Consider the following 22430-nt stretch of genomic DNA (forward strand, 5'->3'; position numbering starts at 1 on the left):
TCAATAAACTGTGTGACGCAACGTCACTAGTGCGTTGGACCGACGGAGAGCACCGATACCGCGGCACGCTCTACCGTACTCTCTCGCCCGCACACCTCCTCTCATAGACCACTGAAATTCCTCAGCACGCGTCGACACCGACGGAGAGCACCGATACTGCGGCTCGCTCTATCGCTCTCGCTCTCTCCCGTTCGCCTGCTCCGACCATCCTCGGCATCGTTCGGTACGCGTCGACACCGACGGAGAGCACCGATACCGCAGCTCGCTCTACCGCTCTCGTTTATGTATGATGTTCATATTCCCCAAATAAATATCATTTTTAACTAATTTGTTTAAGTGACACGTTCCTTTTAAAGATTTAGCTCTCGAGTATAAATCCCTAAGACCGTTATTTATTATTCATTTCATATCGTTAAATACGATTTTTCTCACAGGATACCGATTTCTATTACAGTATCACAAAATAATTGCAAATATGAAACTTCTTTACCTCTTCTTGAACATTCTAATTTCATAGCCCTAAACTGGGTACCTGAAAGTATTTCATTGAATTTGTGTAAAAGACTTTACTACTTTCTAAAAGACTCCGTGTGATATTTGATAGCCTAAAAAACAATGTGCCGATACAGGGTTTCGATTTAATAAATATGCCACAGTTACATCTGGTTACATCACAGACGAGGTATTCGTATAGATTCTAGATGTAACTGTCAATAAAAATTTCATTGTCATTCAATTTTTCATTACAATCCCACATATTGATTTTATACCAGGACAATAATTAATTTTTTATCCTAGAACTGTTACGTTTATAGCTTAAGAATCTTTAAGAATCGCAAATAGAATTTTCAGCAAAAATATAGTCAATAAATATCAAAATTGTTTCTTAAATCTCCTAAAAGTATCTAAAACAGATCTGACAAGAATTATATATTAATCAAATGTTTAATAAAATCTGATAGACGCGGAAAAAAAAATAATGTCGCTATCTTGCAACGAGACAAATAAAGTAAACGCCCGTAAAAACCAGAAAAGAAACCATGCCACTCTGCAACTAAAAATTCAAAATTATTACCGCTAATTCCAAACAATTTATTACAATCCCTTGTATCGACACAGAGCAGGTATAAGAATTTTACAAAAGTACATAATTAATGTGTCTTATGTCACTGGATGTAGCGGAATATCGTGTTTAGTTAACATATACACATAAAATACATTAAATGTATGCGTATATTGTTCAAACTGTACTTTAATGCTATCATACTGTTTATTATAATTCATATAATTGTTTGTGCTTTAATGAATTTAAATCAGCAATTAAAATTAATTCTTTGTAAGTGGAAAATACCTAAAAATTTGTAGCTCTGCCAACAAATACAAAAGTACAATTTTTTCTAACATACTTTTATTAGTAACATATGAATATGCTTTTATGAAAAGCACTTTACATTAAAGTTTCCTTTAGCACAGACAATAAAAATAAACTGTAATATAGTAAAAATGTAGGAATAAAATAAATAGTTGTTCTTACTTATAACTCACTATATAATCACCTTTGGTTCACTAAATAATTTGTGTCCAAAATGAATATCAAGACTAACAGTATTATACATCAGTTAAATTTCTACTTATTGAGCTGATTCTTTCATATATTTTTGTACAGTTTCAGAAAGGCTAGTTGCTCCATTAGTTGCATGAGTAGGTAAGTTAGAAATAAATTTCATGGATTTCAAAACACCCTCGTTCCAATATTGTTTCGCACAGTTTGTTATACAGGTCACACTTGGTAGCCGATTATACTGAAATAAAAATGGTCCAGTGAGTTTCCTGAATTATATATATTATGTTTGAAATTAATTAAAACAAGAAATATGAAAAAGTACTAAAAGTTATTACTTAAAGAAAATAATATTACATGTGTAATGTCAAAATACGAAATATTATGAAACAGTAAATTATGTATTATATTACCTCATCTATCACTTCTTTAGGTAAATTGTGTTTAACGTATGGAGCAACATTGGTATATAATTTTCCGTATAATTTAGCGGTATCTTCTGGTTTTGACCACAAACCTTCCTGACAGGTGTAATACACAATACCACCGACAATACTGGTTTTTATCGTAAACCTAAGGATATAACCTTTCAATTAAATTACAATTCCACTGCGTATATGAAACATCATGCAAATACCATAACCGTTCCACATCCTTAAATTTTAGCTCACGTACTAACCGGATTAAACCCATCGTATAACATAAATTACTTTGAAACGACGGTGTTAGTTCCCTTTGGTTCCCTTAGTTCCTCCGTCTTTTGTCATACAAAAATCTGAAAATTACGTAAGCTGTATAAACCCTGTAAATCTAGTGATTTCCGGTTGTATTTAAAATACTTTTGACTTAACGCTTTATACATTTTGGCTTTAATGTAGTCTTTATGTGTGTATAAATATTTAAAAATTTATTAAATGCTATAAACTGATTTTAACCGTGAACATTTTCATAAATAAGTTTAATTTATATTATTATGACTCACGTCATAAGTACTTTCTACCCGTGCAATGTATTTAGACAAGTTTCAAAACAGTTTGATAGGGCCACTTTGTTTTTCTACATTTCTATAATTTATACTTTATGCTTAATATGTGTTCATTATAACTGCGCATTTTGACATCAGTTTTCTTTTTAAGTCTTGAATAATTAACGTTATTACATTAAAAAAAAATGTTAACCTGTATGCAATATATGTAATGCATATATCATATATGTGCAATAATATTGTATAATGTGGCCCTCAGAGTATATACAAATAAAGGTATTTATATTCAGTATTTTTACTTTTTTTCCTTAGTTATTTGTAATGATAATAACAAATAAAATCACCTTGATTTTTTAGCATATAGAAGATTTGTTGGTTTGTGGTATATGCTATGAATACATGGAAACTTCTGTTATAACATCATGCTCTCATAATTGTAAGAAAAAATTTCACTTGTTTTTAATTTCATAATGTTAATAGAATGCTATATTTAATTATCTTTATGTTATGTTTCAGATTGTTCTTTATGTATAAGAAAATATTTACATTATAAAACACAATGTCCTGCTTGTTTTGCGGAAACTTTTGAGAAGGATTTACGGAAAAATAAAGTTTTGGATGAAATTATAGCACAATTTTTGCAAGTTAAAGATAAGCTAAAGAAATGTCTACTAGGACCACTACAATTTTTACCAGGCAATACAGGTGATGGTATTGTGAGCACACCAAAATCAATTCGTGCAAACAAAAAATCACCAACAATTAAACGAGAAAATATACTTGTTAATAAAAATTTAATACCTAAAAATACTGCATCACCTTCTACGAATGTACAAGATGATTTATCAAGTCCAAGTACTAGTGGCAAAAATAACATACCATTGATGTTTACACCTAAAAGTGGAAAGCGACCAAATGCAATAAACACAGAAGATACAAAGGTTGTAATATGTCCAGTATGTAAAGTTACTGTTTCAGAAGTGAATATAAATAGACATTTGGATGATTGCTTAAAAAGGGAAGCAAGGAAAGATCATCCACAAATAAAGTAAATATCATAACACTATAATGTGTAATTTATGTTTGTACTGTATCATTGAAATGTTTATATAAAAGAGTATGATCACTGTGTACCTTTACAGAGTAGAATCGAAACGTCAACCACTGCCAAAGTTAGTATTTACTTTAATGAAAGATGCTGTGATGCGGAAAAAGTTAAAAGAATTTGGTTTGTCATCACAAGGAGATCGTAAGGCTATGGAGGCTCGATTGCAAAGATATATTGTTCTTTATAACGCAGAATGTGACAAGTCAAATCCAAGAACAGTTTCAGAGTTAGTTAAACAATGTGAAGATGAAGAAAATCTTGAGAAAAGAATGAATAAAACCTCCTTATTTATAAATGTAATTTATTCATTTATTTTTATATTTAAGTACATTTAACATATTACTGAGTTATTTTATAGTCATTTTAATTCATTATATAAAATCATTAATTGTTTTAGAAATTACAAGTCAATAGAAATACAGAGCAAAACATTATAGATGATGAGAGAAAGAAATATTGTAAGTATTTATTCGTATCTTTCAATTGATTATAGCGAACATAATATTTTAGTATTTTTTTTCTTATTAGTGGAAGCACATAAGGATAGTTTTCAAAGTTTAATTGAAAAAATCAAAAACACTACGCCTAAAAAAAAATTGTCTGTAAGACGTAGTTTGATAAATGAAAGTTTTGAAGGTAACAAGAGCATAGCAAACAAAAATGAAGCAACAACTAAAAGTTCTGATGATTCAGTAAGTGACGTTGATGTAGATGATTTGCCATCTATGAATTCAGCTGTATATATACAAGATTCTGATTCAGACACTGCTTGCCCATTACAAATGTATTCGAGCACTGATCCGAAGAAATTTCTTAATGCAGAATTGTCTCCTTCTAACAATAATGTTCCAAACACTAACGGTGAATCAAATTATGAAGAGCGTGTTCGTGAAAAAGTATTCAACACATCCAACCATTCATACATACAAACAGGAAAGGATGATATTAATTCAGACACATTGAGTAATATTTCTGTATCTAATAGAGAAATGCATTCCATATTGGATACCACTTTTGGCAACAATATGGTGAAGAATGATTCTAAGAAAGTATGTAATGTTTCAAAGTATCAAATGTTATTACAAAGAAAGCAAAAACTACCTCTGAATGATAAAATGAGAAGCATGGACTCTGTTACTACTAGCAGAGGTGACATGGAATCCAACAGTGTTTCAGATCGAGACGAGGGAAAAAGTGAGAAGTCAGCATCTGTTTTACAAGATATTCTTTGTGACTTATCGAGTAACGATAGCATTGACAGTAAATTTAATAGAGGTATGTAATCCAGATTTATCACATTAATGATTAAAATATTAAAATACACAGAGTCATATTTACAGGTAAATCACACCTTATTAATCATGGGGGTTTGAACAATAGTTTATTAAATTTATCAGATCTGGAGAAAGAAAACAGAAGTTCATCTCCTGAATGTAGTGGTAGTCGTTCGTTCCGAAAGAGAAGTCGCGATTTCATACAAAATGATAATAAAACCAGTTTTGGTATGAAGAAGAAAATTAAAAAATCTTCCCAATCATATCTTAGTGAGACTGATGAATCCAATGAAGAATCTGTAACTACGTTGAACGATGATGAAGAGAGGCGTTTGCAAACTAAACCACGATTGCGAAATCGAATTTCAAATACCACGGTTACGGAGGGTACAACAGCCTTAAGAAAGTCTGCTCGAATTAAAATTAAGAGTAATATATAAAGAACTTAAAGTAATATATTTTGACAATTGCTTGTGGATTTTTACTCTAATTATGTCAAGACTGTTTTGGAAAATAGCTTGTGGCTTTGCACTAAAAAATTTATATGTAAATAGATCAATCAAAGTCATAATATTATGATAATATAATTTGGTAATTATGTATATGCTGTTTTACACAGTTAATTTATTATTATAACCTATTATTCCCATTTTGTTAGGAATAATTCCAAATGATCTGCACCAATTTTTTAAATATTTTATAATGCAAAAAATACACACTAAGGTTTGGCTACTGGTGTCTGAATCTTTAAGAGGTGATTCTACATGTCAAAGTAAAAAGAACACAAAGAATCACGACATTATGTTGAAGGCTTCGTTATTAAGTTATTAACGAGCAGACATTGTGGTCAGAAACGTCTGAAACTGGGTGGGCAATCTGCGTAGTAAAAAGTTACGTCAAAATCGGCGTGTATCAGTCACCAGGGTTTCCTTGTAAGTATCTCTTCTTCGGCACTGTCGTCGTTAATGTTTGTAAATGACCTACAGATGTTGGGATTACATTAAGGAAAGATTCATGTCACATGTTTGGCTAAAAAGTAAGGATGTATTGTTTCAAGGAATACCAGGGTACAGTGTGAAGTGACTGTCGTGTCCTACGCTTACCGCTTGTACGAAGTTTGCCTGGTTCCAGGCGTTTCTGACCTGAATTTTTTATTCTTAATAACTTGCAAACGAAGGTTTCAACACAATTTCGTCATTCTTAATTTTTTGTTCATTTTGATATTTCTTAGAATCATAGTTTAAAATTTGTGACACCAATAACCAAATACCTTTCATATTATAAGATATAGAGCAAGTATAGAGCAATGTTTTTTTTTATTTTGTGCATAGTATTAGAATGAATGTATAATTTAATTGATTCCATCTTATAGGAATAAAAAAAAAAAAAGAATCTAACCACTATTGCTGTTGTGAATTTATTCTGATGTTCATTGGTCAATGTTCTGACTCTGTACTAAGTGAAACGACTTCATATAAGTGAATTAGTAAAAAGAATATAAAATTGTGTATCAAAGACACCAAATTTTATTGAATACATTATAGTATTTGATCGGAAAGGGACCAACTATGGTAAAATGACAACAAACACAATCTTATATCTCACATATATATAACTAACTTAACATTAAAATAGTCATTTTTGATATTGTGTACGCATAAAATATTTGTCTTTGTTATGCATTTTATTACTTATACACTTTGGTTTCATTTATACATTTAATTTCATGTACAATATGTATGTGTATATACAAATTGCATTCAAATTTATCACATACAAACAATGTGATAGATTCAAATATAATTTTTTCATTTAATAGAACTTTTAAGGCTTCTAACATTCTAATGGAACGACTATCACATTCATGAAACACTGTAATTTTTTTTATCCTATTGCAATCTTGTGGTAATGATTTATTATATATTTATATTATTATACGTTGTTTTCTGTGAATAAATACAAGTGCAACATTATTATAGGAATGAATTTTTCTACAGCTTTAAGTGGCTTGCGCTAACAATTATTCCTCTGTAACATTAAATAGTATTTATATGTATATGGCAGTGTTTCTGAAACCATTCTTTGCGAAACCACAATATTTAAGTACTTTCAAAAATCTTTTTACAGAGTTCTGTTGACAAATAGGAAATTTGATAACATTTTTGCTTAAAGTATTAGTTAATTATTATTATCTTATAGATGATTGTGTTAAAAATATATCAGTGTAACACAATTCAGTAGATAAACTATAGTCTCAAGCAAATATATCATTTAATTATTTTTATTAATAATTGTATTGTAAAGCTGCCACATGTAAGATCTCTTTACATTTTCTTGTACTGCAATACAATCATAGATATTTGTATAAGAAATAATTATTCTGTTTCTATTCCTTAACTATTACATTTCAAAAATAACTTTATCTTTAAAAATATGTTTATCACCATCTTACAAGATTTTAAATTTCCATTTAATTTGTTAAATTGCCGACAATAACATATTATACTATATTATCTTTCAGTTCATCAATGTATCTGATTATCGTTAGGCTTCCAAGACAAGGGTTACGCATAAAAAGTTTGAGAACCACTGCTGTATGGTATGGCATCACGCGAGGTAGTTACTCAACGTTTACTACACTCTTAAATATACTGCAAGCGAGTCTATTTTTCCTTGTGTACAGAAATCAGTGAAACGCGTTAAAAGATGAAGAAGAGTGAAAATAATATCTTTCAACTCGTTTCTTTTTTTGCACGAAAATGTAATGAAATTTTGAAAGAATAGTAAGGATGCAAAGTTGAATATAGTTTTTGAATTTGCAAATCGATGACAAAATAGTATTTATGTACTTACAGTTTGGTACCAAATAATTAAATAAAATCGAAATTCTAAGTAATATTTGTAATCCTTACTTATTTCAGGACTGTCCCTACGTCACAATCGTAATTTTGTAATAAATTCATACATTGAATTATTGGGATTAATTTCCCTAAGTAAACCGATATGGACCAGTACATATTTTTCATAAATTAAAGATTAAAAATTGCTTGCTATCAGATATGTAAAGAATCTGAAATCATTGAAAAAAATTCCAATTTAAAAGGGAACGCACGATTAAGCGTACCTTTCGCATTTTCCTCATCGCGCCAGACTTGCGTCGTTCGTATCGGCGACGTTGACGCGTGGCGCGAAAATTCAAATAGTCTTAACTAATTCCCATTATTACATAGGATTCGAACATGACGCAATTAAGGATTGTAATTCGTATAATATTTCTTTATCGCGAATACACGTGTAGTGTTGTTAATATATCCTTTCGAATAACACTTCAATTTTATGTACACCGAACAGAGTGTAACGGACGAACCAAATGTACGCGAATTTCGTGTATTGAATACATGGTATTTGACGGAAAGTATGACGTATCAATTTTTCGATTATATGATTGTAAATATTTCTTCAGTTCTACGCTGAAAAATCGCGGACTACATAATTATAGTACACACATTATCGTTCGTGATTCATCATGCGCACTGAACACGTACAGGTATACGGCATATTTCGCAACGATATGTTCAACGTGTTCAAGCTACGGTCTGGTTTCTTTTAAACTTTGAGGACATAATATTTAACAAAAAAAAAGAAAGATACTATTTTACAATTATTTACAATAGGCGCGGTGATTCAGCGACGTAATAAGGATAACACACTTTTCCATGTATTTTCCGTGATATTTTGATTAACTCTTTGATTATGGTGTTCGATGTAACTCTTTTTTCAATTCTTTTTCATCTTAAATGTTTGTTTTTAACGATCGGATTCGATGACGAATTTGAGAAACAGTGATTTAGGAATACTCATAAATTCGTAGACATCGAGTGATATAGTTTCTTCGATTACAGGTGGTTTTTGCTATTTTTTATGTTTAAGATTGTTCTTCATCGACGCGTATTATTTCCTTCGAAAGATTATCACGATGAATCACATTATAACTCTTTCTTGGAATTCAACAAAACTTTCAGCTAGTACGTATAATGTTCTATTAACAATTTCTGTCGAGAAGTATATAATTGGTGAATCACCTTTAAATGTATCTAAGACGTAGTATTCGAAACATTGCAGTTTTAATTGTATGATTAAAAATTCGACGAACAAGATAAATTTTAATTCGAATAACAAGATTTTCATATAATTAATTTCAACTTTTATAGAATTTGTAGGAACGTTCTCTTCGTATGTTCATACATTTCCTTTCGTTAACTTGGTACGCAACGTTAGCAACACTTTTCTAACACCATAAATTGATTTCTTTGAATTTAATTAGATTTCAGCTACAAGACTTGATGGTACGTTAGAGTATCTTCCACCGCAATTTTTGTTTCAATCACTTTAAATAGTCTTTCTGTGATATTCGTATGACATCGAGAATATATAAAGTCTCTGAAATATTATATAGAATCTTTTTATTTGTTTCAAACTTTGTAATTGAGACTTTCTTAAGTGTGAAGATTTACAAAAATATCCTACTTTGCAATCGACGAGTATCCACGGATACCCGAACACAGCGTCTAAAGATCCTAACGAATTGCGCAAAAAATAAAGACTCATATTTGCGTCGTCACATTCATCGAATAAATATCTACATGGCAACCATGCGTTTCTCTTTCACATTCGTGATTTTCTACTTCTTAAAGCAGTCTTATTACCTCACCGAAATCCAAGCTGTTCGTCTCGAAGAATGTTCGTTAAAACACGCTGGACATTAATTCGGCTATATTAATAGTGTATTTCGAAATATATAATGCTTAGATTGTATATTCCGTGGAGTGTTAAGACGAATGAAGCTTTCAACTGCACTCGATTATGCGCTAATTAAGGAAGTTGTATGTCACTTGAAAAGTTGCCTAAACGAGAATTTATGGAGGATGCTCATTATAAGTGACTAAATCATCGCAGCGCGTGTAAGGCTTCGAACTTCACAGATTCTGTTCACAGATCTATTCACACGAAATCGTTTATTGCGGCCAGACGACACGTCGACTGTGTAATTTATAATAGAAGTTGTCTTCGTTCATAAATTATTCTTTCGACGAACGAAATAAAGAGCAAAGGATTTGCCCTCGCGCGACATTTTGTCAGTGAATCGATTTAAAGTGAAAAACGCACTGCAATGACGGACGCGAAAGTTTTTTCTTTCTTTAGTGAGTTCTTCTATTATACACCTGACTAGCGTCACGTTACATTCTCCCGTTTGCTTCGTCTCATGACCGTGATACCGATGGATCCACGGATTTTACGTAACAGATCTATTATGTCCGCCGTCGACATGTCTTTCACGCTCTCGTCGTTCACCTGAAACAAAAAGAAAAGTGATTATTACACTGATTCCTCGATGAATGCGACGCGACCAACGGCGTTATTCCTACCACTGGGGGAATTTCCCTTTGGAACCAATCAGTGAACTCTAAATATACTGTCATGGTCGGGGCTGTATGGGAATAAAATGGCAATGAGTTCAGAGCCCCCTCCATGCTAAGTTCTATCGTCATAGCCTCGGCCTCAGCACTTGCGCAGAAGCTGGATCGTGCTGGTGCGTCGGCGTACGCAACGTGGTGGGGGAGAGCGAAGTTGTGTGCTCGAAAGTACGTGTGAAGGGAAAGTGCCTCGCGTGGCAATATGTTTAGTGGCAATATAGTTAGAGTCCACTGTAAACAGAAGCAGAGGCTCGGCTTCCGGCAAAAAAACAAATCTATGAGGGGCTGAAAACCTTTCCGCCTTGCCATGTATGTTTCGAAATGGACCCGAGTACATAGCACTCATGAAAATATTACTGTATAACGAATACTGTTCCGACCTGTGGATGATCATGCAGGTTTTGGTGAGATTTGCACTTACTGTGCCGACGATTAAAACAATATCGGAGGACCATTCTTCTTCGATGAAGGGACAGTAAATTGAAGTTAATGGTTTATTTTAAAACTCAACAAATAACAAAGATCACTACAAATCTCTGTTTCATTTTCTGATTTGCCGAAATTCTTTGTAGAAATACTCTGTCAAATGTAATTCTATGATAAACTACGTATCTTTTTTTTGTGATTATTTACGTTTGAGATATTGGGAACGATACAGAATAAAGGACTCATGTGATATTTGTAATTTATTTCCAATTGGGGCTTGATTCACTTTTTGTGCTAAGTGTGTAGGTTTATAAGAACTTTCAATAACTATCATCATAAATTCGTGTGTATACGCGATTGTTGAATACGATATAACTAATGAAAGTTAATATTATTCATTATGTTAATGTTAGCTTCCAACTGTTCAAACAGTCTTGACGAATGTAATGAACTTATACTACCAGGAAGCAGACTGTTGGATTTATAAAAACGTGTTTAAAACAAAGGAAGTCACTTGTGCTTCGTTTAATATAATTATACTTGTTTAACGTTGACTGACTGTGTAACTTAATCTTCAACCTGAGCTCAGTCGAATTACTTTATAATGAGGGTTTTACGTTTCGTTGTTCATTACCATAAGAATAAATTTAATTATCTCCGGATAAAATTTCAAGACATGTGATAAAAATTAAGAAGTATTCATTTTTGTTGTGAATCATTACATGTTTCAATTAAAAATGAAGAAGTATTCATTTTGGAAACAATATTAAGAATCCTTTTTCAATGATATCTGAATCACATAACAATGTTTACGTACATCTCGTTATTTTTACGAGTTATAATTAGAACAGGGAAAGTAATGAAATTAAAAATGAGATCGAACGTACCATCAAGAGCACATCTCCTTGTTTCAGCCTTCCATCTTTAGCAGCGACACTGTCGGGATGCACGACCGATATAACTGTATGATTTCCTTCCGGTTGCAAGCTGAATCCTAGTCGGCTATTCCACCCACGTGTCAGCTCTACCATGAACACCTTAAGCGAAAACAGTATTTACAGTTAAAAATAATATATTCATGGCATCAGTAATAATTTAACTATAAAAGGAAACAGTAAACTTTTCACTTTTTGAAAAAACTACTTTATTGCTTATTAATATCATTGCTATTAAGGACGTATTAACAGATTGAATTTTTTAATTTGTTGCAGTGTTTATGGTTGTATTGAATATACACAATTTTTCAACGTGTTTATACTTTCAAGAGATGACTATTTCAAAATTTTCAATAGTTGTTTAAGTAATTACCAAATGTTTTTAAAAGCAATAATTACTTTCTCTGCTTTAATACGCAATTTTCTATATTCCGTACGTATATGTAATTGTTTGTATAGTTCCAAATTCCTCGGTAATAATATATTACAATAATAACATACAGTACATTTTTTATGTACTTGAGTAAAGCTACCAGAATCTTTTCAACTAAATAGGAGTTTCTATTTTTTAATAACAATAATTTTTTTAAACGTCTGATGCTTTACTACACGGTAAACCGATTTATATATTAATCATCTAAAACTGTCTAAACTCAATGTACACAAAAATATTACCTTAAATCTCATTAAGTAATCTAATTGTAATTACAGATATAAAAATACTTATTTAGTAAATATTGGCGTTAAACATGCTACTAGCTGTGTCGATCTGTAAATTTTGGATAGCTATAAAACAATGTGTGGCTCGTTTACTAATTAACGTCCATAAATGATGAAAGAGATTCCATACATTAACACTTCGATGTAATTCGGAGAAGCAATTTCTACCTCAGTTCCTTGTTCAAGTTCTTCGCTGGGGACAGCTGAGTCCGTGGTGTCTTTCCCGACCGTCTCCTCTTCGTTCTCAGCTTTATCTATTCCATCATCCGGAGCGAACATCACGCCTTTCCACTTCAATAAACCCTTGCTACCACCGGGATCCTCTGCCCCCAAGATTTTTCCTGTGTCACATATAAAACGAAGTTAAACCAGACGCGAAATTAATTGCATATCACACTGCGATTAATTATCAACTTTTACATTAAACCTAATTGTCAATGATTTCATTCGATTCGATTATACGTACAGGCTTTCTTTTAATAATCCAAGTGAAGTAACTTTAAGGAAGTACCTTTATCAGGATTAGTTCGTTTTTATTAAATATTATGTTTATAAATAGAATTTTAATAGAGATCCCTGGGCAAGTAGAATTTTCACGCGCATTCGAAGAAACACACGTAGCCAACTGTCTCCGGAACTCGGACCTGTGTTCACTATCCACCTCCACGTCAGTGGCTTTTGTCACGATGAAAGAAAAGCGTTTGGTAGAGTATGGAAAGACTGATTAAATAAGATGCGTGGCGCGGGATAAAAATGTTTAACAATCGCTGAGCGAGCTGTTCATTCGTAGCTACCGCAACTCAGTTCTGCGCAAAATCAAGGTGACTCGATATAGTAGTAACAAGATATTGCACGCTTCAGTATTACTAGACGATAAGATAGTGAAACTTTCGCATATTTTAAATACTCGGCGAATAATATCTATGATATTTCTGATTATTTACTCCTGTTTAATTAAGTCTAAAAAATTAATCGAAAATTAATGGCTTATTGTAATAATATTAAATACATATATTATATGTGTACAGGGTGTCATGTAACTGATGGTACAACTGGGTATGTGGTGATTTTACGTGAAAAAATAGGTCGAAAATATAAAATAGAATATTTTCATTTGAGACTTCGTTTTTGAGAAAACTGACATTGAAAATTTGCTGGATACGCGTGCAATAGAGCTTGGCTAACGCGTCTGTTCATTGCATTCCGTTTCTACTTACTGCCATGTCGCATACACGCGTTCCAGATTAATTTTCAAAATCGTTTCTGTTGAAAACGAAGTCTTAAACGAACAAATTTTATTCTATATTTTCGACTTATTTTGTCACGTAGAATCACCCCATACCCGATTGTATCGCCAATTACATGACACCCTGTATATATTTTTATTCACAGTTTAGTAATGTAATTTCATTTCTTTGGCATAAATGTTGTGTTATTTTTAATCTATAAGAAGTTAGTTGTACACAGAAAATTGTTCTTCTTTTTAAATTCATTTTTAAAGTATGTATAGTATGCTTTTCCTCGCATAAAAAAATGCTATAAAAGACTGAACAAAATGAATTCACATAATTAAAAAATGATTTGGTTAATTCAGTATGTATGAAATTATTTAGGAAGACAGTAAGGAATATTATATTAATGTAACAACACTAAAAATTGTATCAATTCTTACAAAAAGAAATATCAGACTGGAATATGTAGTTATAAATTATTGTCTATTATTTATGTTGTAATAACAATGTAAAATAATATTTATTTTATGCTAAAACGTCAAATTTTTATCCTTAGCGGTATACATGACAGGAAATAATTCATGATACTAAAACAGGAAATATTTACTAAACAGGAACCTTCTATTTTTGAAACAATTGACTGTGAATATTTACAGAGAACGAGTGTAATTCAATAAAGCCTTTTATTATCTACATTATGTTGTTAATATCACAGCTTTTACTGAATTATCACGATATTGCGATAGATTATCAGGAAATTTGCGAATGCGTGTGATAACGATTTTTTAATCGTAATTATCAGATAATATAAAGAATTGAATAGACAGTATAGATTTGTTGATACCTGATTCGCTACAAAGATTATGATAATCAAATGTAATTTTCTATAAGCATAACTAATATTTATTAACATAAGAAGAACTAACATTTTATACAGGCGTTAATCAATTAATAATTCAACTACGTGTGTCTTCACAAAAATACTCAAATTTAGTATTTTAAAAAATCCTACAAAAGAATTCTTAACTATTTTTCGTGCATACTTCTTCTACAGTCGACCAACGTAATTTGAAAATTACAATATGACTGCACATTCGCAAATGCGCTTCTACTCATTGCATGTTGTATTATCATTGTAAATTTCTGGTTAATTAACCAACAATAATAATTGCAGGCCCAACATTGGATATTCGTTGGCAAATTGTCAGAACTTTTTCGTCGTAGGCCCAACATTGGATATTAGTTGGCAAATTGTCATAACATTTTTGTCGTAAGTCCTATTTTGGGAATTTCTACGTAAAAAAAACTCCCAACTGTTGAATACCGTTGGCCAACCATAAATGCTACTAGGGGACCTAATAATTGCAAACGGGGTAGACCGTTAACGAATGTAAAATCAAATAACCTGGTATGTCCTGATCGCTGGAGTGGGTAACCTTAGTTTTCGTCGCGTTGTCGATACCGGCGCCGCAAGCTGGATTGGCGCTCTGATAAGCCGGGTTCTTATAACTGAATGCAGCTGTGCTCAAGGTGCTCGTCGACGAAAGCACGGGCGGCATCGAGGCCGGCTCCGACGGTAGATCGTTGTCGTGCTCCTGGCTGGACAAGACGATCGTCTCTCGCCTCTCGTAATCGGCATCCATTCTCGCGGCTTGCTCTTCCTCATGCCCCTCCTCCTGGGCGACAATCCCGTCACCTCCTGGATACTCGAGATCGGAGTCCAGGCTGCAGAATTGAAAATGAGGCTTCCCCTGGGGCGCCGTTAAGTCGAGGAAACTCGGCCGGGCCGGTGCCATCGAGGAATTGCTGGAATCGCAAACGTCATAGAGCGGTGGCGGATCGATTATGTCGGTTCCAGGTGTGTTCGGTTGGGAATTCGTTATCTGCGTCCTGATCGAGCACTGGTCGGAATCGGATGTCTCCGCCTGGCTGGCCGTCGACATCGTGTGCACGCTCGAATGCTTCTCCAGATCTTCTGCAAGGATTCATATATGTATACATATATGTATCTGTCCTCAAACCTGGAACTCTTTTGGGATTATTCGTGGGTAACGTTCAAAGTTTACATTTTCCTTCTTGTTGACTTTTGAGCGGTTGTAACGTTTATTCCCGTTTGTTATTTGAATGTGAATTCTTTATTTGATTCTTGACTCTTTAACCTTGATCCGTCCCTCATTTTCCTTACTGAATTTGTTCCTCGGCGTCTAATTGCCTCAATGGTAAAAATTAATACAAAGAAGTGATAAATAGTTAAATTTACAAATTCTTTGAAGTAAAAATCACGAAGCCTCAGCTAAATTTATCAACAGATGACGAAATAACGTCATTTCTTAGGAGAATATTGTGTAAAATTGACACAAGGGACGGATTAGGGTTAACTCCCCGTTGCAATGGTGCTAAATTCATTTTAATCCTCAAAGACCACACTATATTATCCTACTAATTCAAAAATACATGGGTTGGTGTAGCCGAGGGCGCTCGTTTCCTTATATCTTACATAGATAAGTAATTCAGTCCAACCGAAAGACACCTGGCATTTTTGAACGGTAAAGGGTGGGAAGTTAGGGCTGTGGTGTGTTGTTAAAGGATTCGTGATTGAATTACTTATGTATTTAAGATATAGGGAAACGAACGCACTCGGTTACACCAACCCATGTGTTTTTGAAGTGGTAAGATAATAGGTCTTTGAGGGTTAAAAGTGCGTCAAATTCTATCGCCGGTTAATATTTTTTGTCAGTAGGATCCGTAGTTTCACTGATGTGAAGCAGATCTCAACATTTTCGGTTGAGAAATTAAAGTATTCTTCACAAAAGGAATTAAAAAAAAATTAAAACAATAGATTGGTTTAATATCGATATTTTCAATTTCAAGATAATAAGATACAACATATATAAGTTTCGTAATTTTGAAATAATGATCTAAGGGTTTAGGTGTAACGTTTTCACGTGATACCTCATTTTTGCTCAGAATCGTGCGTTTTTATAACTCATGTTTTTCAAAAACTGAGGGTGATATAAAAATTCTGCTTCCGGATTTGTGTTTGGGACGAGAAATTCTGCAAGACTCACCCGCTGAATATTGCAAATCAGAGTAAAAATTTCAATTTGTTGGATACTGTAAATCATATAATGCTCTCGAATTTTTAGTATTTTGAACTGTGTAAACATATCAAACTGATTTCTTATTATTTATAATAGAATATAATAATTATTATAAAGGCAATTTGTAATAATATTTGACTGTTAAGATTGAATTATTCTTAATATAGTTGAGTATCGAGTGTTCACATTGTACAGACGGGGCTGAACAGATCTGTGAATTGTTTCTGCAAGGTTTAAATCAGTCACGAATGAAGATTAATTCTTAATCAATTTATGCTCGTTATTGTCGATCGAATTTTTCTTCTTCATATTTATTAATCGAAATTATTGAAATACCTTCATTTTCGGTAGGGGTACGAGTGGCAAGACGACGAAGTCTTCTTGGGGAATTGCAAGACGCTCCGGGGGACTGCTTGCAACTTGAACCGCTAGCATGTCTACTGCTTCTTGTCTGCAAGAATATTTCCGAATTTAACTTTCAAATTGTTATATTACCTTCTGTCGTAGCCGTATTGAACGAGATATCTGAAATATATTGGGAAAGGACAATATGAGGTGGGGCAGAATAGTCTTAATGATTTACAGAAATTTTGCATGATGTCAGTATATTATAATTCAGTTTTTCATTTATTTATTTTCCAGAGTGAAACAAAGGAAGATACGTGTACTTTTATTTTTTTATACAAATTTTTCCATGCTAACGTGAATGCTAAACAACAGCAATTGTGCACAGTCTAATTTAGTTGTAATTTTAAAAATACAACAGAGATTCTATGATCATTTAAAAAGGAAATATATTCCGATTAAACAACTTGTACGTATATCGTGTAACTAGTAATGATTATTATTACGTAGTACAGATTAATAACAAGACATTCAGAATATTTTAAACTTGATATTTAACGCAAATTAAACGTAAAATCGTCTATAACAACACATTCTATACTTATTTGTTTCTTTTAATATATCAAGTCGGTGTACATGAAATGAGCAATTATATTGATATGTATATTTGATGTTACTTTTATGAATGAAAATTATTAATATAGCTTATTAGAAAATTATATTAAAACTCTTTATTAAAAAATTACACACTGTACCCTACTCCTTCAAGGTGTTGTTTAACATAACAATAATATCAATTATGTTACATACTAAAGTTAATTAAAATAGAAAATCAATCTCAGTTAATTGCGGCTATTTCCTCCACATACATCTGAAGATTGACATTTAAGCCTAATTTATAAAGAAACTTTATGAAGATGCATGTAAGTTTCTGTAGAAAACTACTGAAAGATGACAGCTCCAAGTAGATTTGAAGAGTCATCTTCATATTCAGTACAGTGACCATGTCATAAATATAAAATGAATGTAACACCTGTATACAGTCTAAGTCAATATTACTCTGTCTAATAAAATTCGTATAATATGCAATATAAAATCAAGTGCCGCTAATAAAATGATCATTTTATGTGCAACAACCTAATACTTCATGATATAGTAGATATCAACTATTAATTCAAAAGCACACAATATTTTTCAGTCTTGTCGATTCGATTGATTTTGAAGTGCGTGATTATGTTGACTTTCACCATTAAAAAATTTTCATTAATCTTTAAATGTTTCACCCAGGTATTTTTTATCTCATTCAGAACAAACCAAGAGATGAGGATAGCGATTCATCAATCGAGCCGTTCATTCGCCAAACTGAATAACGCTAGAACCACCCACGATAAACGTATATCTATTTCTCTCGCATCGATAAAAATAATAAACTTTTGAAAATATAGAAATTTATAAATTAATTAATTTCTTCATTTTCATATTGCAATAAAAGTTGTGCAAGATACGAGAAAACATATTCTAACATTTTAGTCATCGTTATAAAAGTGTAACCAGTTGTTTTCACTGCTGTGGTAGTTCTAGTGTTACCACCATAAAAATATAAAAATATAAAAAGTTCATCACCAATCAAGTGCTTTGGCACTAAAACTTTAAAAATTCAAAAAGTGGAGTTAGTCACTTTGACCTGCGAACGGCTCAATTTTCAGTCTAGCGAGAGTTCATGCATTTCGAAGCCATCAATCGTAACGGGATTCGAAATGAATTATGCATTAGAACGTGAATTTTTCCTGTCCAACGATGGATAGGGCTTAATCACAGGGTAACGTTTACCTCAAACTTGTTCGTGGTGGACGGAGAGGGTGATCAGGTTCAGTGGGTGACAACGCGGAGACAGGAGTTTGCGCCAGATCCCTGTACAATCGAAGCCTCACTGTGGGTCCACATTGTCGGAGCAATTGAACGGCCTCTTCGTGGCTCATGGGGGACAATGGTGCACCGTCAACGGCGACAATTTTGTCCCCAGGTCGGATCCGACCGTCGCTTAATGCCGGCTCTCGTACTAATGCCCTCACGTAATGACCCAACGCGCTGCTGTCCGCTTTCCTCAAAGTGAAACCCAAACTACCACCGACCTTCGTCATCTCTATGTCGAATTCCTGTGACAGATAGCGAAAGAATTCCGTTCAATGGACAGCTCGGCCATCGATACTGTTCTTGAAAATAGAAATCACTCTACAGGGTGTAACACAACTGTTGGAGGACCCGGAAATGGGTGACTCGTGAGGTTATTTGAAACAAATTTTTCGTTAGTAAAAATGTTATTGCTGGGTTTCTGCGGTAACTCCTTTCTTCAAAAATAGGAAGTCTTTCGAGTTTATTTTTGTTAATATTTTGATTGTACTTAATGAGTATCTTCGTAAATTTATAACATTGAACAATATGTAGCATGTTCTTTATGGTGCAGTGCAATTCGTAAGATTATCAGAATTTGAAATTTATGAATCTGAATAATGCACGTGTCTTGATTAATCCTGACTGATATGATGTATGCAGACACGAGGGATTTGATATACATGCATCAGAAACTATGTGCCGCCTAGGAGATATCGAAATCTAAATTGTAAACGAACTTCGATCAGACTCCGTGTACCTCTCGAGCGTTTCTAGATCCAACGGATAGTGTATTCATTAATCATTGTTTTATGTATACTAGTTGTACCGATGCGTCTACTGGCCAAGAGCACGAAAGAACTGAAATTGTACGTTTTCACTCATCACATGACATGACATTGCATTCGATGGTGATAGCGTGTACAGGTACATTTCTTTACATATCATTACATACAGTTAATTAGATTGATTGTAAGCTCTGAATATAATACATTTGTATTATAATGAAAAGAAATTGAACTGAATTTTCATTAAATTCTTACAGATATAAGAGATAAGATTGTTATATTCTTTAGAAATGATATGCATTAAAAATATTTATTACTGTATACTGTTTGCATTACTTATTAATATTTAATATGCCACCTTATTATGTTAATTCTTTAGTTACTACAGTAGACATTCGTTTCCCGCACTAGTCGGGGCTATAGAGGGCCAGAATTCCGTGCAGGAATCGGTAACCAGTTACCCGAGCTCTTTCCCCACCACTCGGCCGTTCAGTCGTGCGACACAGATATATATAGGGTGGGCTGGATATGCGCACTTTACGGTTACATTAATTATCTCCGTTATTTTTACAGATATCAGAAAAGTTTATTCACCGAAGTTGTTCAGTATGAAGAGGGCTATTACTTAGCAGTAACAAGTTTTTCGTAGATGGAGTATCTTCTAAGTTTTCAAAGTTAATAAAACATAAATTTTTATTAATGATTTTGAAATATTATGGAATAAAATACTCTTATTACATAAATCGATTCTTCCAAACGTTCCGCGTAATAAAGTTTTAAGGTATTATGTGAAAAAGGTAATAATTCGTGATATATTTTAATGGCAAATGTCTAGCTTGGTTAGCATCTTTTACCCATTACGTGTGATCCGTGAGACAAGAACCAATCAAATTGCCACCAATATTCATTGCACCAATAAAAACAGTATTATATACATTTCGTTTTCTGTGATGAGATATGCGTGTTAAACGTGACACCGTATGTGTTCCGGCCTGTGCGTGCTTGGCGACAGAGTAGGGTACGCGCACGTGTGTGAGAAATACGTGTGAGCAAGGGGCGTGGCTTCTGTGCAGATAACGGTAGCGCAGGAACCGAATGTCTACTGTAATATTATTAGGTAAAATATATACAGGGTGTCACGTAGCTGGTAGTACAACCAGCTAGGGGATGATTCTACGTGCAAAAATAAGTCGAAAATATAAAATAAAATTTTTTAATTTGAGACTGCGAAAAAATTGATTTTAAAAATCTATTGGATACACGAGCAATTGAATAGAACTTGGCTAGCGCGTCTTTTCGTTGCATTTTGTTTCTACTTACTACCAAGCCGAATACAACACGCGTTTCAGATTACTTTTCCAAGTCGATTTTCTCGAAAGCGAAATCTCATATGACAAAATTTTATTTTAATCACCCTCTACTCAATTGTACCACCAATTATATGACTCTCTGTATATAAACGTAATTAACTGTTTTGTAAAGAATACATTTTCATATTATTCCCTGTTATAAAGATTTGCAATAATATTCTCTAAAAACGTCATTCAAAATTATATATAAATAAATGATCATTTTTTGAGCATTATTAATTTATATCATTCTGTACCTCAAACGCAAAGTTCCTGTCGTAAATAATTTTTTACAAAAAGAGTTGGAAAGTAATTACTTCATCATTCTGATTACACTATTACTATTGAAATATAACAATTATAATTTCAATATCGTCAACCAACCAAAACAATCAACTAAATTATAACACTAAAATATTAAAATATTATACTTTGCTTCAACAGAGAATTATACTATCGGCTTCCCAGTTAGTTGTCAATAATGGTAGTGCACGTTGTCGATAGTAACACCGTCCTATCTCAATTTCAATCTTTCGATTAACGGCCAAGGGGGTGGAAAATCGAGGAATTCAGTGAATCAGTGATCCAGGAAATTCGGGTATCTAGCGGATCGCAACAAGGAAGGATTCTTGATAAGGGTTACTTACGCCGCAGGGCTCGATTTGAAGTGGCGGCAGGGGGTTGAGTATTCGCAATGGCGGCGGCGGTTCACGGCGTGTCGGGGGCGGCGGCGGTGCACCGGGTGGTGTGACATTCGTATCACCCGGAAGCCGACACACCACTAACTCGACGGTGCTGGGCGTTGTTCGTAGAACTTCGAGGGCCTCCTGCAACAAGTTCCATTGAAATGAGATTAAAAAACCCTCGATCCAATCCGCAAACCGACCGTTCGGACACTTGGATATGGTATTCATAGAATTCAACGAATTTCAGAATTCCTTATGTCTTCTTGAACGATTGGAGTCTTGTCGTTTGAGGTGGGAGTTTGTCGTTGCTTAGATTATGTTTCAAAGATTGAGATGAAAATGAAATGAGAATAAAATTTCGATATTTAGTACTTTGAATGCACACAGCCTAAAAGTTCTTAGAAGTGCACATGGGGGACAAGTGACTCCAAGTGATTCACAATATCTCCTAAATTATGGACTCTTTGAAAAAAGGTGTAAAAAATTTTTTCGCGCGAGGCAACACTAATGCAACGATGAAACTTTTTTATTTTTGATTCGTTGTTAATAAAACTTT

General features: G+C 33.3%; 3 protein-coding genes across 3 annotated transcripts in view; 1 reads left to right on the forward strand and 2 right to left on the reverse strand.

Annotated features, from left to right (window-relative positions):
* Nucleotides 1-1631: 1631 nt before the first annotated feature.
* Nucleotides 1632-2325, reverse strand: LOC107194272. The gene is made up of 3 exons (XM_015583872.1): nucleotides 2241-2325; nucleotides 1975-2134; nucleotides 1632-1802 (listed from the first exon to the last, which is right to left on the reverse strand). The coding sequence occupies exons 1-3, from the start codon at nucleotides 2252-2254 to the stop codon at nucleotides 1632-1634; spliced, it is 345 nt and encodes a 114-aa protein (XP_015439358.1). The 5' UTR covers nucleotides 2255-2325.
* Nucleotides 2326-2792: 467 nt separating this feature from the next.
* Nucleotides 2793-5812, forward strand: LOC107194282 (E3 ubiquitin-protein ligase RAD18-like). Its single transcript, XM_015583884.1, has 8 exons — nucleotides 2793-2822; nucleotides 2904-2982; nucleotides 3063-3594; nucleotides 3689-3950; nucleotides 4052-4112; nucleotides 4183-4929; nucleotides 4995-5357; nucleotides 5739-5812. The coding sequence occupies exons 1-8, from the start codon at nucleotides 2793-2795 to the stop codon at nucleotides 5810-5812; spliced, it is 2148 nt and encodes a 715-aa protein (XP_015439370.1).
* A 3823-nt stretch (nucleotides 5813-9635) lies between these two features.
* Nucleotides 9636-22430, reverse strand: part of LOC107194663 (glutamate receptor-interacting protein 1-like) — a 284574-nt gene continuing 271779 nt past the window's right edge. The window contains 8 exon segments of the mRNA XM_015584317.1: nucleotides 9636-10280; nucleotides 11716-11865; nucleotides 12652-12824; nucleotides 15121-15690; nucleotides 17153-17311; nucleotides 18203-18225; nucleotides 18992-19317; nucleotides 21836-22015. Coding sequence (XP_015439803.1) covers nucleotides 10161-10280; nucleotides 11716-11865; nucleotides 12652-12824; nucleotides 15121-15690; nucleotides 17153-17311; nucleotides 18203-18225; nucleotides 18992-19317; nucleotides 21836-22015 — 1701 coding nt within the window. The 3' untranslated portion in view covers nucleotides 9636-10160.

The sequence above is a fragment of the Dufourea novaeangliae genome, unplaced genomic scaffold (genome assembly GCF_001272555.1).
Source record: "Dufourea novaeangliae isolate 0120121106 unplaced genomic scaffold, ASM127255v1 scaffold12, whole genome shotgun sequence".
NCBI classification, from domain to species: Eukaryota; Metazoa; Arthropoda; class Insecta; order Hymenoptera; family Halictidae; genus Dufourea; species Dufourea novaeangliae.